Source organism: Eurypyga helias, unplaced genomic scaffold, assembly GCF_000690775.1.
Source record: "Eurypyga helias isolate BGI_N326 unplaced genomic scaffold, ASM69077v1 scaffold28077, whole genome shotgun sequence".
Classification (NCBI taxonomy): domain Eukaryota; kingdom Metazoa; phylum Chordata; class Aves; order Eurypygiformes; family Eurypygidae; genus Eurypyga; species Eurypyga helias.
In genome coordinates, this window is record NW_010260211.1 from 1 (window position 1) to 16697 (window position 16697).

The 16697-nt window shown below is 46.4% G+C and overlaps 1 protein-coding gene across 1 annotated transcript; it reads left to right on the plus strand.

The window, feature by feature from the left end:
• The first annotated feature begins 5986 nt into the window (after positions 1 to 5986).
• On the plus strand, positions 5987 to 15652 carry VDAC1 (voltage-dependent anion channel 1). The gene is made up of 8 exons (XM_010154969.1): positions 5987 to 6054; positions 6632 to 6681; positions 7631 to 7783; positions 7872 to 7924; positions 10075 to 10302; positions 13259 to 13409; positions 13788 to 13845; positions 14657 to 15652. The coding sequence occupies exons 1-8, from the start codon at positions 5988 to 5990 to the stop codon at positions 14746 to 14748; spliced, it is 852 nt and encodes a 283-aa protein (XP_010153271.1). The 5' UTR covers position 5987; the 3' UTR covers positions 14749 to 15652.
• The last annotated feature ends 1045 nt before the right edge of the window (positions 15653 to 16697 follow it).

Below are 16697 nucleotides of genomic sequence, written 5' to 3' on the forward strand. Positions count from 1 at the left end.
CGAGGCCGAGCGCGGATCCACCCGGGACTGCGGCCGCGGGGGAGCGCGCAGCTTCCCGCAAACGCTTCCGCGGCTGGGGAGGGGTTTTCGCGTTCCCGGGGAGCAGAGGTCGGGCAGCGGCACCTGCCCGGGTTTAGCACTGGTTTAGCACTGCTTTAGCACTGGTTTAGCACTGACATCCCTCCCCGCCCCTGCCCAGCTTGGCAAATTCATCCTGACGCACCCCAAACCCCATCCCAAGCAGCCAAACTGACTTTTGTTTCGGTTTATCCTGGTTATTCTCACAATGGAGCTCTTTATTTGGGATGTGCGTGGAGGGGATAAAACCAGTTTTTAAACCTTGAGGGTTGGGTTTTGGCCTCCTGAGCCAAGAGGGGAGCACCGTGTGCAAGTGCCTCCATTCTGCCTCGTCACAGCGCTCGCTGGGAACGGCTCTTGCTGGAGGGTGAGAGACTCATGCGGTCTTTGGGCATTTGTTAAAAAAAAAACCCAACCGGTAACCAAATTTTCTGAAAACGAAGCGGAGCTGACTCATCCTTACTGACCGATGCAGGGTCGCGGGAATATTTATAGCGATACCAGCTGAAACAGATCCCATCTCGTCTCTCAGACGGTCTGGGGAGGATCAGGAACGTGTTGCAGTTCGTTTTGTTCGGTTCAGTGGATGGTTGAATAATCACCCGTCTTGTGGTATTTTATCTATGTCATTCTGTCAGAATTCCTTCAAAAACGGGCTCTTTGGGCTATTTAAAAGATACCCCGGAACAATCCCCACCCCAGCACCCTCCAGTGAAGGTTTACGCTGACCCGCAGCCTGCACCTTCCAGCCCACGTCTGGGGGGTGTGATGGTGCGTGGGTCAGTGGCAGCGGCAGAGCGGTGCCCCCAGCCCTGGTTGCTGCGCGATGCAGTCAGCCAGCGCGTCCATCCCTCCTGGCTTCGGCATCTGCTGCTGGTAGGGAAGAACCCAACTACGGGCGCTAGCCCGAGCTCCGGCGCGGTGGATGCTCCTCGTCTGCGCGAGGGGAACGAGCTGTCAGATTGTGCTGGAAGCCAAAATGCTGTTTTAATTAGTCATGGCTATTGATTGGGCACTGGGTGTTCCCAGCGGGCTGGGAGCGAGGGATGTGGGCCTGCTCGAGTGCAGTGCTGGGGCCTGTACCAGCCTTGGCACGCTGGGGGCACGGGGGGCAGCGGGGCTGCCCATCCCCTGCTCTGCAGCTGTTTGAAGGACGCAGATAGTTAACCTGGAGGTCTGATTTAACGTGTAGGGTATGTGGTTCTTTGTCCTTCCCTCGCAGTTTTGCTAACTACAGTAGTTGCAGCAGGCTGTGATAACCCCCGACTTTAATGGGTAATTATGTGTCGTAGTTTAATAAGGGGTTGCCACGCAGCGTTGTTGTTCTTAATTTATATGTGTGCAATTAAGAGCAGGCTCTTTCTTTCTTTAATTCCATAAATATCAGTATAGGCTAAATCACAGTATTTACATTTGCTTTTAAGGGGGTTGTCTCCTCTATGCCCCTGTGTTTATTGGGCTACAGAGATGCTGCATAACTCAGTCTTTAAAATCGAGCTCTGCTCTGCCGTGTGATGGTGCCAGTGGCGGAGGGATGCTGCACGGGTGTACGAATACCTGTGTGAAGGAAGCTGTGGGCTCCGAGTCTTACCTTTGACTCATAACGGTGCATGGTTTATATGATGTCAGCACTGTAGCAAGTTGGGGCAAAAAGCGTGAAGCGTCATGTCCCATAATGCCGAGTATTCACAAATCATGTGCTTATACTGGCTTCTCAGACTTGTGAATGTCGATGTTTGACCTCAGTGGGGCTTCTCGTGTGTTTAGGGTTGAGCGTCTTGTTAAATCTGTGCTCAATTAGGCTTCTGAACCTGCTGATTGAAAGCAGCCTGTTGTCCTGACGTGAATGGATTTGGGATCTGGATCGTGAAACGCAAACTCTGCAGCCAGCACCATGCTCACCTGGCAGCCTGGGGTGTTGGACGGTGGGATGGGGACACCGGAGCTGTGCGGAGCTGGTGACTGTCCAGCCTGCCCTGACATGCGGGGAGAGCCGGGCTTGGCTCTGCCTGAGAGCAAAACCACCCTCCATTGCGGTCTGTTTGTCGATACATTAATCAGTTTTTTTGGATCTTGAGGCAAGAGACCCTCATGTGCTTTTTTCTCACGCAGACGGTCTGTACCTCATCTCACAGCCCGTGGGACATGTCCCCGGCAGCTGCCATGTGTCAGCTCTGCAGCTGTCATCTCAGGGGTACTGCTTGTGGGGATGGGCAGCTGCATTCTTCAGAACTACTGTTACCATCAAGAAATGGTACACGAGTTATTGGGAAAAAATGTGGCTAGGGTAAGGTCAAATCCAACCTTTTTATTTTCCTAGCCTTGGGTCTGGTAGACTCCCGTTGGCTTCCTGGGAATTTTTATCCTTATTGTGGATTTTATTCTTATCTTAAATTTTTAGATTGCTCCCTCCCCTCATGTCAATACCATAAAGTTGATAAGCCTGTGTAGGGGAACTTTAGCTTAGACACGTAGGGAGAGTTACCAAGCAGAGGTGAGTTTTCCTTTGGTTGCAGCCAGTCCTTACATGTGCCAAGGGCACCCCAGGGGTTTGCTGCCTGTTGGGCTGATGCCGATTTAATTGCCCAGAACTGCCATCTGTGATACTGTAAAATACTCAAATGTGGCCTGCTGGAAGTGCCTCGTCTTTAAGGAGATCTTCACTAGGGTCCTGCAGCTCCAAGGGAAGCCGTGGATTTTCTCCCCATGGCAGTTGTGAGTCAGGGGGTCGTGGAGGTGGTGCTCACAGCAGCACTTGGGGTAACTCCTCAGTTTGGGCTTTCTTCAGTCATGGCTTGTGCTACGGTATTTCCTACTCAAGAAAATCGAGGTATTTTCCCTCTTGGAACATGTTGCGTATATTCTGCTTGGCCTGCTTTGTGCGGGAGCTGAGGTTCATAGCCACTCCGAGCTATTTGCACAGTTGGACAAGGATAAAAGCAACGAATTCGTTTCAGTCCTACCCTAATCTGAGTTAATGTGCTGAGATCCCACTGGTGAAAAGCAAGGGCACTCGGCCACGGCCATTCCTTGATCCTTTAAGAGTTTGAATCCCTGTTAAGCATGCTCGTCTTACAACCTGCACTTGCACAGGACGTAATCAGTTTTGTTTTCCATCTGTTAAACGCGAGGCTCCCGATTAGCCAGTGCAAACAGGAGTAATTAGTTTTGTTCAAAACCAGGTACGTGGCTGGTAGGGTTCTCCCCGTGCAGCAGTTCTGGATGCCTCGCTCTGTGTGCGTGATGCGATCTGCCTTACAACCGGCAGGGATTTGGCTTTCGGTATTGTCCCCTAATTATAGTAATTGCCTAAGTGGCGATCTCGGCGTCTCCCACTGTTCTGTAGCCACAGCCCAGACTGCAGCAGTGGAGCAGCCTGCCGCGGTTCGTCCATCCCGTCGGCCCGGCTGCATCCGGTGGGGACACACGGACGTCAGCGGGAGCACGGCTTGGCTGCGTGGGCTTGGATGAGGGAGAAACACAACCTCCACATCCAAACCAGAAGTGCACAGCGTTTGGTTTTCAAGAAGATCATTTTGATTTTTATGAAGCGGCTCAAAAGGGCTGTTGATAAAATAAATCTGGCAGACCCAAAATGCCGCTGGCAGAGCAGAGCAGTATCTTTTGAGGCAATACCTGCTTGATTCTCACATGGAGGGGTTTTTAACATTTTTAATTTTTGATGGTGCTAAATGGAAATACCATCAGAGAGTTCCCAAGAGGCTGGACTGCTCTGGCAGGGAAGAAGCGTTGTCTGAGCACACTCAGGAATCCTCCTGTCCCTCTCCTGAGTGCAGCCGTAGCTCTGACTTCAAGGGGTCATCTCCGGGCAGGTCACTGCACTCTGCTGCTAGTGCCTAGAGCCGGGGAATTACTTACAGAAACCCGTTAATGCTCGGTTTGGGTTTTTTTGTGTGTGCTTTGTTTTTTTGTTTGTTTGGGGTTTTTTTTTGTGGTTTGGTTTAGTTTAGTTTCGTTTTGTTTTTAAAGGCTGGTTCTGTGTTTCCACAACCACATCTGATCAGCTGTTAAAATGGTTTCTCCTATAGAGAGCGATGCTTACAAACATTAAATCCCACCTTTCATGTTTGCACAACAAATGAAGAGGGACATTTAGGTCTAATATAAGCAGCTAAAACTGCCTTGGAATATGGGTTTTTTAAAAAAATTGAACTATTTAGCTGCAACTTATTACTGAACTATACCTGGAAAGGGATGACAGGACTTCTTGATGCATCCAGGTAGTCTCCACACCTGAAACTACATCATACTATGTGCCCTTGTATCCTACTTTATTTATGTTCTGACTGTTTGCTTTTATTTGGCCACCAGATTTGTTTTGTTCCCTCTAGGATAGGGATTCTTCATTTATGCAAGAGCAATATCCTGCTTTAACAGGCAACAGCTTGTTGGGTGGAGTGCTTGAGGCGCTGGGTGGCTGCTGAGACTCCCCGTCTGACATTCGGGGGGTGTTGTGCCTGCTCAGAGGACGCATCCCCATCTGCAGCCAGACGGACTAGTGGGAGCATCCCTCGCGTTCAGCGCTGGCTGTTTTGGTTGGGGTTTAAAGGAATAGTTTTCTGCTAACACTGAATAGTCTGGAGTAAGGATTGGCATGTTTTTTTAAAGAGTTTGCATGCTTGTGTAATATTCTGCTTATTACTTTTGCATAACCAAAAGGTTTGGGAATATGGAATTGTAATGCAGCATCTGGACCAGCTTTACGAGTATGATTTATCTCCTTTTTTAAAATGATGAAAGCTTGTTTGTAAGGACAGAAGGTGTACACCATGTCAGATTGTTTCACTTTGCTTCCCTAGAAAAATTTACTACACTTGGATAAGAAAGTTGGTTTCATACAATCACAGAATGGTTTGGGTTGGAAGGGACCTTAAGGACCATCTGGTTCCCACCCCGTGCCGTGGGCAGGGACACCTTCCACTAGAGAAGTTAAGCAGCTTGTTCCCCCCAGGGCCATATTTTCTCCTCCATATACAATGGTTTTCTGAGTGGCTGAGGAAATGGGATGCATTCCCATCTCCTGCAGGAGGCCACTGAACTCAGAACGGTCAGGGCCTGCTGAAGATGGGAAAGTGAGGACCCACAGGGCGATGTGGGCATCCCTATGGATCAAAACACAATGGATAAAGCTGTCCTTGCAGTGCCCACAGCACTGGGCTGGTGCCTCGCTGCGGGCTGTGCAGAGCTCACCCACACTTGGCTGCAGGAGCGGGGCTGTGCCTGCCCCCCGCCTGCCCATCCCTTCCGACTCCGTTTTCCTCAGCAAGCTCGCTTTTTTCCCGGTTGATGAACAGAAAACCACTTAAAGGTCAGTGTCTAAGGAGACATCTTAGTCCATTAACAGCAGTAGCAAAGTCAGACTGAAGCAGAAGAATGACCATTTATCGATATTTTGCTAACATAAATGTTAGCCGTTTGCTGCTCTTAATTAGGGAGTGATGCTCCTGATGCCAGATGCCAGGGAATCCTGGTTAGATTCCCTGAGTGGATGAGTTGGCACCTTGATGCTTTGCATTAGAACGCTTAGGTCCTTGCAGGAAGCAGGAGAAGCATTTCTGAGAAATGGTTTTAAAAAAAAAAAAATTGTTCATTCATGCAGTTACACTGATAAGAGAACAACCGTTAACTCTTTCATAGAGTTCCTTTTTTTAATAGACATCCCTTCTGCAGCCTCTTTCTCATCCAAACGCTCGGTAATTGCTAATGAGCAGAATCAAATCACACTGTTTGCTGTAGCTGCTTTCCTCGGGCTGTATTTAATTGATAGGTGGTGGATAGTAAATGAAATGGGCCGAAATGAGCTTAAGTTTCTTGTTGCGTAAATGAATGAATGAAGTTTCTGAACACTGTAATTTCCCTTTTTTTTTTTTTTTTTCCCCTCCCAGGAAATGGCTGTTCCACCTGCTTATGCTGATCTGGGCAAATCCGCCAGAGACGTTTTCACCAAGGGATATGGTAAATAAAGCCAATATAAGTTTGGTCTTTCGCTGTCTACCTGGTTCCTGAAACTGTTAGGATTTTATTACATTTCCCTGCTAAATATTCCAACAATTTCCATGAGAAGCCAGAGAATTTTCTATTGTAGCTTCCCATTGCCCTTGCTGTCTGCAAAGGGAGGGTAGCTTACTTTCCTTTTACAGTAAAAATTCTTCCTGTTTCCCATAGGACCGTTGTCTATTTTGGAAGAAAATTGTGTGTTGTATTTTGAGTGTTTCCTTCTATCGTGATCAGGTCAATGATGTCAGTAGTTGGCTTATGAACAAAGCACTGCTCAGTATGCATAAAGACATTATTACCTAATTTGGACCCAATTATGTTGCTGAGGTCACTAGGATCAATCAGCCAAGTGCTTTCTGAAGTGAGTACAAGCTGCACAATCTGCTTCATAAAAACACATGGTTGGATAACTGTACCCTTGGATTATTTTTTTAATAATTCACAGGGGATTTAGAAGGGAGCTTTAAGCAATAAATCGGAAACGCTTTGCAAATTAACATATATGTAATTCATATTTTTTTTATTCGTCTTCTAGGTTTTGGGTTAATAAAACTTGATTTGAAAACAAAATCTGAAAATGGACTGGTGAGTTTGGAAACCCATTGAAATCCAGACCATTGCAATGTTCTCGTTTCTTTTTAGAAGTTGATACGTATGCCTTGCTCTCCCTTAGCACTCTTCACATGTGTTCTAACCTGGCAGGGTACTTGGCATGGGTAGTTTCCGTATAATGTACGAGGCTGCACAGGTCGGAGTGGGAGATGCAGCGAAGGACTCCTTGGCACCCAAGCTAATTCCTCTAAAACCGCTGTTGCTGTAGGAGGCTGCGGCCGGGGCCTGTGCTCGGCGGAAATGTCAGTGCCCTGCTCCTGCCTTGCTGGGTTGAATGGGCAGACACGCTGGTTTCGCGTTCGGAGAGGTGGTGCTCCCTGATGGATTTCTTTCTGTGAAGGTTTTGATTTAGCTCGGTGCTCGCGCAGGGCACAAACTCTCCGGGGTCTGTTAATGAGCGCTGCAGAGCGGTGTTTGGCCCAGGGCTGATAACCGGATTTAAAGGAGAGCTCGCACAGTTGTGATCCGCGACTTCTCCGTGTCCCGCGGTCAGGATTTTGGACGGTGTCATTTCGAAACGTGCTGCGTGCTCTTTCCCGGTTGCTAAACGCGTATGGTTGTGATGTAGCTGTGCACTGGAGCTGGTTTAGTGTCTCCAGGAAGCGTTTGCAGGCTGGCGTGCTGACTCACGGGCACACCTTGCACAGACCAGCACCTCCCCGTGTAATGCTGCCGGTGGGAGTTACCCACGTTCCTGCCTCATAGCCGTTCCCTTAGCTGGCAGGGCTTTTGCTCCCTGACCCCATGGGGTGAGAGTGTGTTAATCTTAATGACATGTTCTTCAATCTGCTGAGAACTCTGCAGTGTTGAGTAATACCCCAAATCAGGATGGCTAATGTTCTACATCTGCATGCAAATGTATAAGTATCTGCAAATATTTATGTATTATGTAGATCTATAATTTGGTTTTTTTTCCTTTTAGGAATTTACAAGCTCAGGGTCAGCAAACTCGGAAACGAGCAAAGTCAGTGGGAGTTTGGAAACAAAATACAAATGGGTGGAATATGGACTGATGTTCACAGAGAAGTGGAACACTGACAACACACTAGGCACTGAGATTACCCTCGAAGATCAGGTAATTTTTGGCTCAAAAGATGCAATTTGCAAATTCACTTCTGGCAATCTAATTATGAATCCAACCAGTGAATTTCTTTTCTGTTCAGCTTGCACGTGGCCTGAAGCTGACCTTTGACTCCTCCTTCTCTCCTAACACTGGGTAAGAAGTGAGTAAGCTTCAGTGACAAAAAAAGGCATTTTTTTATTTTAGTTTTTTGGAACACTGTCATGTTTCTTTACTGCTTCTGTCCTAAGACATTGAGATGGTTAATAATCAGCCAGTGTATGATGGAATCATGCACATCTGATTTAAATTGTAGTATTAACAATCCCCTTTTAATCTGAAGGTATAGCAATCAAACTAGTACAGTATCTTGAAAATTAGTCAGAATTAGGGTGGGAAGAAGAGGTGCTGTTTGCACTCCTGTTGCGTAGTTCTGCCATGTCGGAGGACGAGCTACGATGAATAACAGCGCTAAACAACTCAGCTGTAATGCAAAGCTTAACAAGCTCCGGGAGCCAGTTGGCCATGGCTCTAATAGGTCAGCGCAGTAATTGGGCTCTTCTCCCGAGCTGAATTTATCATCTGAATTCTTGCTGGCCACGGCGTGCCGCGGTGGTGGATGAGCATTTCTGACACAGCGATTGGATGCCACGTTCTATGTGGGCCAGAGGGATTAAGCAGCAGCTGTAGGTCTAGATGTTGGGTTATTTTTTCCCCCTGATTATCTTTTTGCAAGCAGTGCTGCCAGTGAGTCAAAATATTCCGCACGTTAGCTTCCCAGAGCAGCACACTGCGGGTGGCTGGGGTTACAGTCCCAGTGGAGGCTTCACCCTGGCTTTCAGATGTAGTGTCCTGCGCTGCCGACTGCTTCCAGTCCACTCCTAGTTCTGGATTAACTAGGTATTTTTGTATTTGTTAACTGGAATAATCTTGGGTGTTTGTTGATCATTCTTTCTTAACTGGTAGGATTCTTGAAGAAATAGAAAATAAAAAACCTGTGTGAGTATGACAAGTTACAGCTCTTTCCTAGGCAGGTCACGCTATAGAGCTCAGCACTGATTGCTTTGTGGGAGGACTATTACAATTTGGATAAATGTGGTGAGATTCAGTGCTGGTGTGACCTGGTTTGGGTTGACAGGGATGCTTCATGTCTGAATATGACACAGCTTCTCCCCCTTCCTCACTCCGTACTGGCTGTGATGGGTCTTTCAACAGGGAAGGTCATTTTTAGGAGCGTTCCGTGTTAGCTCGCCTCTCTCCCTGTTGACGGTAGGAGAATTTGCAGACGAGCTAATGCTGAGCGCTTTCGGCACTCCTGCTTGTTATTTCCGATTCGGCAAAACACAAATTCCTGAGTCCAAAATAATAATGGTAAAAAAATGTATCTCTGTGGTACGGCACTGAAACAGTTCTTGGAGACTGTTTTGCGAGCTGAAGTGAAAGGTTGATTTGAAATTTCAGATTTCCCAGAAAGATTGCAGTAAAAGATCTGGTCAAAGACTGAAGAGACTTGTAAGGTAAAAAGAAAAGGAAAAAAAAGCCTCAGGAAGTAGCTGAATACAGCAGCCATCACTCTCCTGCCTGGTGAGGGTCTGCACCCGTGATGTAAACCCACCTAAGGACACATGAGAAAACACTGTCCTGGCCAGTAGCACAAAAAGCAACACGTGACTTGGGAAAGGTTATTTCTGCGTTAACCTGGCAGCCTTTCTAATGGCTGTAACCATTGAACTTCATAAAGTATCCTAAGGAGAAGACAGGGTGTCAGAGCCACTGAAGCTGCCTACTTCCTTAGCAGCAGTTTCCCTCAGGAAGCTGGAGGCCAAGTAGTGATTTCTTGACATAGGTCACAGTAAATGCAATTACTCAGTTCACTAGGGTTGTCTAAAAATTGTTTGTTTGGGACAGGCCAACTACAACTGACTTTCTGTGGCAGACCTGTGAACTGCCACCGTTTCCCTTCCTCCCCTGCATCCTCCAAACTTCCAAACCCATCAGACTGGTTGGAGATGAGGGTTTGTTGTTGTCACCTCTTGTCTGCCTTGTTGTGCTGCTGCTTCTCAGAACGCAGTGTGTGAAAATGGGGTGCCACGCCGCATTTCATTGCTTGATTGCAAATAATCCACTGTAGCCAGGTTAGGGTTTTGCAGTGTGAAAGGTAAGAAGGTGACGTGTCCTGTGGCTCACTGGGTATGTATGCTCTGTCGTCGAGGGCTGGTACACTGAGCTGGAGTAACTGATGAGATTGAATTCTGACCTACAAGCGTACTTTTTCCAAGACATGAGATTGATTGTTTTCTCTTTAGGAAAAAGAGCGCTAAAGTTAAGACAGGATACAAAAGGGAACACATCAACATCGGCTGCGACATGGATTTTGATATTGCTGGCCCCTCAATACGTGGAGCCTTGGTGGTTGGCTACGAGGGGTGGCTGGCGGGTTACCAAATGACTTTTGAGACGACGAAGTCGAGAGTCACCCAGAGCAACTTTGCTGTTGGCTATAAGACCGATGAGTTCCAGCTTCATACGAACGTGTGAGTATTGGCAGAGAGGCATGAAAAAGGGGTTTGAAAGGATTTTGCTGCTTCCTAGGACAATGAAAGGGATGGAGTTTCAGCAGTGGTGAGAGAGGGCATGGTGGATTTGAAATTACTCCTTCATTTAAGATGGCAAGCTGCATTTTTTAGCTGCATTAACTTGTCTTTGAATTACGTGGGTGAGGGAGTGCGGGATGGAAGGAACTGGAACTCGTTGGGCACCCACGCACCCCGTGTCCATCCTTCTAACAGATAAGGATTATTAGAATCTATTAGCAGAATAATAAAACAAGTGGTTTATAAAAATACTCGTTGTGAAAGCTGAAATAAAAGCGATGCCTTCCTTTTGCACATGTCAAAGTCCAAACGGTGTTTGATGTGTAGATGAAAGAGTTAATCAGAGGATGAACGAGTATAGGCAAAAGGGAGTGCACGGAAGAGAGATGGACTGGGTTTGTTTTAGTGCTGGAAGGGATATGGTGTAAAAGTTTTTGTATTATAACTCCTAATAATCTATTTACAGAAGCATTTGTCCTTTCTGAATGCATGAGCAGTGAGAAACCAGGACCAGATTCCATGAAAGCCTTAATTTCTGTCTCCGGTTCCTTTTAAAAAAAGCAACGTATGCCTTTGGGGAAGACAGGTTTTTAAGATTAGGCAATCCCTAATCCATTCCCCCAGCCCCCCTTCCCCGTTCCTTCGGGTAATTGGATATTTTGCGTGCAGCAGAGCTACTGCAGGCCCTTCCCATATGGGGCTGAACAACTGTTCTGCCTTCCTGGAGCTGCTTCTTCAAAGGCTTTCTGTTCTGCTCATGCTGCTTTGCAGAGGTCTGGTTTAGGAAGCTCATGCTGCCTTTCACAACAATTGAACCTCCTCAGCCCAGACAGCGTGTTTGAAGGATTGCCAAAGCACAAAAATGTGGGCAGAAAACTTTCATCAAAACAATGTGCAGGGTCCTTCCACCCAGGAGTTGGGAGTTATTCCTCCAGTAAATTCACTGACTTCCAACTTCGTGATACTGCAGCAGTTCAAAATGTTGTATTATTGGCTTTTGCTGTAAAATGCTGTAATTATAATTGCTCCTAATTAAAGCAACAACAGCAGCAGGGGCTGGGATCTTCCTGTGCTGTTCTTGGATTCCTGAGGGTCTGGTTCTTAGGTTGCTGCTACTGGGTATGGATGATAACTCCTTCAGGAGGACACCTGGTTCATTCGGTTAATATTCGCGTTCTACACACTGACAGGCAAAACCGTAAATGTGTGATATGAATAGAAATCTTATTTATTGATATTAATAGATCAGTTATTTGATACGTTTTGGGTTTATGTCAGAATTTTCATGTAATCCCAGAAACAGTTGGGTGTGCAGCCTGCTGGGTGGTTGTATCTCGAGAGGTCAGCGTTTCACGGGGAGGCTGTGGCAGAGCTGATAATTTAACTGGGTGGGACTTGAAGCAGTGGCTCTCATTGCCGGCATTGCGCAGCCCAGCTGTAGACTTTAGCAAGTTCCCCAATGGTGCCTTAATACATTAATTTTCATAGGGGGATAATCGTTTTATATCTACATATGAAAAGTGCTATTATTGCTATTAGAATTAAAAGGAGGTTTGACTTTTTTGCTATTATTTTTTTAGCAATAACACCTAAAGGGAGGTAGGGCTGGATAATTTCTCGTTTTAAATATGACTTTCCTCCGTTTTTAAGCATAGCTCAGACCGCTCCCCCCCCTAATGTTGCAGGTCAAGACAGAGCTGTGTGGGAGCCTTGCACAAAATCTGCCTGTATAACCAGCTCTCCTCAGTCCTTTTTAATCCCTCCTTTTCTTGAGAGCCAAGCACATGCAATTATATGTGAGCTTCAGTCTTACCTGAAGTAAGTATTGTAGTGTTCTTCTGGAAGAATCGCTCTGGCAGTTGAATAGGCTGCTGCTCTTGCTTGAGCTTTCTTAGCGGGCGTATCGCTGCTGTTTGTGCAACTTAGGAACTAAGGGGCACCGTGCCAAAGGGGTAACAGTGGAGAGATGCTGAATCTGCCCCTGCTTTTAAGGTTTGGAATACTCTAATAATTGGAACCAGATTATTCTGTAGTTTAGTAATAAGTATTTTGTCCGCAGAGGTCTTCCTGTGGTTTTGAGCCCGTTTTGTGCAATACGTTTGTATCCTCTTGTGAGAAAATGAGTGCAAATGGAAATCCAGATGCTCACAAGGAGAGCAAGGCTTTTCCAGGCATTTTGCTCTTGTTTTTATGATCTGCGTGCTCTAACGTTTTGCATTCTATTTCCTGCACTTCATTCCCCATGTGACGCTGGTGTCAGTGGTAACAGGAAGTTGTGCCACTCCATAGCAGTTGTAGGGGGCTGCCACCCCTCAGCTGGCCAGTGCTCTCTGCCACGTGAAATTGGTTTCACTTCAGTCTCTCATGCAAAGACATCTCTAGTACAGGCGCACTGTAAAGAATATTGCAAGTGGGATTCATTTGCAAAAGCTGATGGACTTGGACTTTCAGTTGGCATCTTCCCTTGAGATACAGTTCATCTGTGTCTGGTAAAAACACGCTGACGAGGCAGCAGCAGGATTGAGTGGGGCACGGCCCTTTGAGGGCAGCCGGGAGACTGGGAAAATTCTTATTTCGGAGGCATGCAGAGAAGAATAGATCTCTGCTGCAAGGATTCCCATCGAGAGAGAAGGGAAAATTGGAAGCTGTCCTCATTAGTCTGTTTTTGGTAGTTTGTCATGGCTTTGCTTCAGTTTCATAAGTTGTTGAAATACGGCAATCGCCAGCATTTAAAACCAGTTGCATAACCAACCTGACCCACTGTCTCTCTCTTGGTTGTTATAGAGATGTTAAATGGGCTGTAAGTGAATGGCCTGCCAATATAGATCTTACTGGAAAAAGACACGGTGACTGTTTTGGGGTGCAGTTTAAAACTAGACTAATGCGTTCCTTCTAGGAACGACGGAACGGAATTCGGCGGCTCCATTTACCAGAAGGTGAACGACAAACTGGAAACGGCCGTGAATCTTGCTTGGACGGCCGGCAATAGCAACACCCGCTTTGGAATAGCGGCCAAGTACCAGATTGACCCGGATGCCTCTTTTTCCGTGAGTGCGATGCGTGTGCATTCAAAAACCTTTGAAAACGGGCTCTCGAGCGGAAACGCGGAGCAACCTGCGCACGAGCGAAGCGCGGCGTCGCGGCAGTCGTGTGACGTGCGCTTGGCACACGTAGCCGTCTGTTTGTCTTGGATTGGGCAGCGTGAGAGTACGACCGTCGGGCTTTCCTTAGGTGCAGCATGTTTTACCGTTACTGGGCGCTGTGTAGAGATTTGAATTTTGAGGAAAAAATACCTGTAGATTTGTTTTTTAATTTAAAAGCTGAAATCCTTCACCTGCTTAGAAGGTGTTATTTAATTCTCCAGTAGGAAGGGCTTTGAAGGAGGATACCAAATTATTTACGTACCTTTCTTTTCCCACTTTAAGGCTAAAGTGAACAACTCCAGTCTGATTGGATTAGGATACACTCAGACTTTAAAGCCAGGTAAGTCTGTGCAGAAGAAATTCAGACATCAGTAAGTGGTATTTAAGTCTGGAAATATCAAAGAGGGGTTTTTGTGATGAAATGGGAATAGTTTTGTAACGCTGTTGTTCTGCTTGGCAACCCAGTGATGAACAACTCCAGGGACGCTGTGTTAATTTTGGATGACTGTTACAAGCAGGATTATTAGAGACCACCATCCGCTGGCCAGTCAGATACTCTATTATGTTGATACAAAATATATCTATGATTAGGTGTTTCCCAGATAAGTAAATACGTTTTCAGTACTTTCAGAGGCTTCCTGAGTTTTGCTTGAACATGGAACTTTCTCAAGGCCCCAGGTCAAGGAAATGGACAATCTTACTGCTGTGAAATCAGTTTTAATGTAGGCTAATAAATCTGCTGCCAGAATACCAAGCAGATTGACATGAGATATTAGAGTAGACAGGGCTCAGGCCTCTTCATATCTAGATTTTGAAGTGGTTTAGAATGTATCAAGGTCCCAATTTTTCATAGTACTGGACTCTGAAATTAGATTAATCAGTAGCCCGGCAGCAGTGAACTGACTCAGCTTTAATTACTTGGAGTGATAAAAAGCAGAATCTGTCAGTATGGTTTTTATTACCTTCATAATGCAGAAAGACTTCATATCTGCAAACTGTTTTACAATGCCCAGTCCTTACCAGGCTAGCAGCCAAATTACCTTGACCTGGCCACCCAGTAAATGGAACCAGCAGCGCAGGCGCCGCGCTTGCCGAACGTAAAGCTCAGTCGAGTTGTAACAGTTGTCTCTTCACTTCTCTCTGTTTCGCAGGTATCAAACTGACATTGTCAGCTTTATTGGATGGGAAGAACGTCAATGCAGGGGGTCACAAACTTGGTCTAGGATTGGAATTTGAAGCCTGAGGAGTGATTTTACAATCGCTAATTTGGAAATACAGCATAGCTACCTTCAGAATATAGTGTACCTTTCAATGTTTTATGTCTGGGATGCAAGTATTGCTAAGTATCAGTCCTGCTAGTCCTGGTTAAAGACAGCTAAGCTTTAAAAATGGTGTTGTTAAAGAAACGGAGACAAAAGCATAAACAAAAATCCTAATTCCAGGCTTTTTTTTTTTTTTTGAATGTTACTGCCCATCACATCTGTCAGCTGCCACATGATAGAAAGTGGGAAGGCATTGGTTACCTTTGCTAACGCATCGACTGCACAAGGAATGTGTTAATGTGGTACGAAACCTGAGACGTTGAGTCGCAGATTCTGTGTTGTACTGTTGTACTGCTATAGCGTACTGTTAATTCCATATGCAAAATGTTCCAACAATGTAAGGTTTCAGTTCACAGTGGAATGTGCAAACTTGTCTGAAAAAGGGATTTATAAAATGTATTTTTTTAGCTAAGCATTTCACCAATGGTTTGTCCTTTTTTTTTTTTTGGTTACCTTACCACCTCCAGCTGTCTCCAGAATGCTTTAGGTTGTCCGCTCTGTGTAAGTCCGTTGCAGAGGAGGTTTGACGTGACTCAGCCAATACTACCTGTCCCGTGTTGTGGTTCCTTTCCCTTGCACTGACTGGAAAGCTTGTAAGACGGGGCCATAATCAGGGAAGAGTCTTTGTGACTGCAATCACATAGTTGCGTCACTAAATTTAAAATGGACTTTTGTTTTATTACCACTTTTTTTTAGCAACTAAATGGGTACATTTTTAGAGAGTCTTCCATTTTGTGTGGAACTAGACCCCAAAGTGCTGTACTTGACACTACTAAAAATGGATAAAAAACCCCAAACCCAACTTGAATAAAATACTGAACTGTCACCTTTTACTTTGTTTTCATCTTAACTGTGAATTTAATTTCAGTGCTTGGCTCCCGAAGCAGGCTGGCAGCATTGCGGTGCATGTTTTGTCCCACACTAACAAATGGTACGTAGCAGATTTAAGCTGCAGACGTGGCCACGTTCTCAGTGCTCGCCAAGCTCCGGCAAGCGCACACGTGTTACGCTCATGGAGGAAACGAGAAGGCGACTTTGTTCATCTTTCTTTCAGTGCAGAATGCACTAAGTTGAATTAGCTTTCTGTAAACAAGTTGAATTAGCTTTCTGTAAACAAATAGGTGTGACCATGGCAGTTTCCAGTTGGGATAAACTTCAGTGGCTTTTCGTTAAGACTCTGTATTTGCCATATGTACGCAGCCGAGGCGGGTGGCGTGCGGGTGGCAGGAGGATGTGCCCGATGAGGCAGTGGCGTTACGACATGCTGCGAGACGCGTAGATCCGCCTCTGTTGTGCAATGCTGACCGTCTGCCCCCTTATCACAGGCTATTCCGGAGTATTTCCTAGTATGCCTGATCTCAGATATTTAACCTAGCGCTCCTGGGAGAAGGCATCCTCTTCCAGGCTTCACCCATCGAAACAAACCCCGTGCAACCAGCTCTCCGTACCCTGGCAAATGCTTAGAACTCATTTACGTTCTTGTAGGCCGCGCATGGCCTGAGCCCTCCCAGTGTTCCCCTAAGCCTCTGGGCTCCTGGCGCTTGGTTTTCTCATGCTGGAGGCATCCCTGTTCTGGAATTTGTTCTCTCGGGATCAGCTTCAAGGCTTCTCTGAGGGCCTGGATCACCTCATTTGGGGTGAGAAGGGGAAAGCGTTTTAACGTAAATCTATCCAGTTCTGCAAAAAGGCACTCGCCGTGCGGCAGACTACAACATGCGGACCCTGCGAACAGCAGCTTTATACCGAGGGCCCAACGTCAAGCTCCGTCGCAGGCGGGAGAAGGACAATCCATATTTTCTCTCAGGGAAGCGCCCGCGCTCCCGGTTCGCTCGAGCCGCCCTCCGCGTTCCTCCCAGCCCCTAGGCGGCGC

Bases quoted from the DNA above. Each gene is read 5' to 3' on its own strand.
- VDAC1 (XM_010154969.1), top strand. From the start codon at position 5,988: ATGGCTGTTCCACCTGCTTATGCTGATCTGGGCAAATCCGCCAGAGAC. The intron at 7,925-10,074 runs GTAAGAAGTGAG...TTTTCTCTTTAG, and splicing joins TCCTTCTCTCCTAACACTGG to GAAAAAGAGCGCTAAAGTTA. The intron at 13,846-14,656 runs GTAAGTCTGTGC...TCTGTTTCGCAG, and splicing joins CACTCAGACTTTAAAGCCAG to GTATCAAACTGACATTGTCA.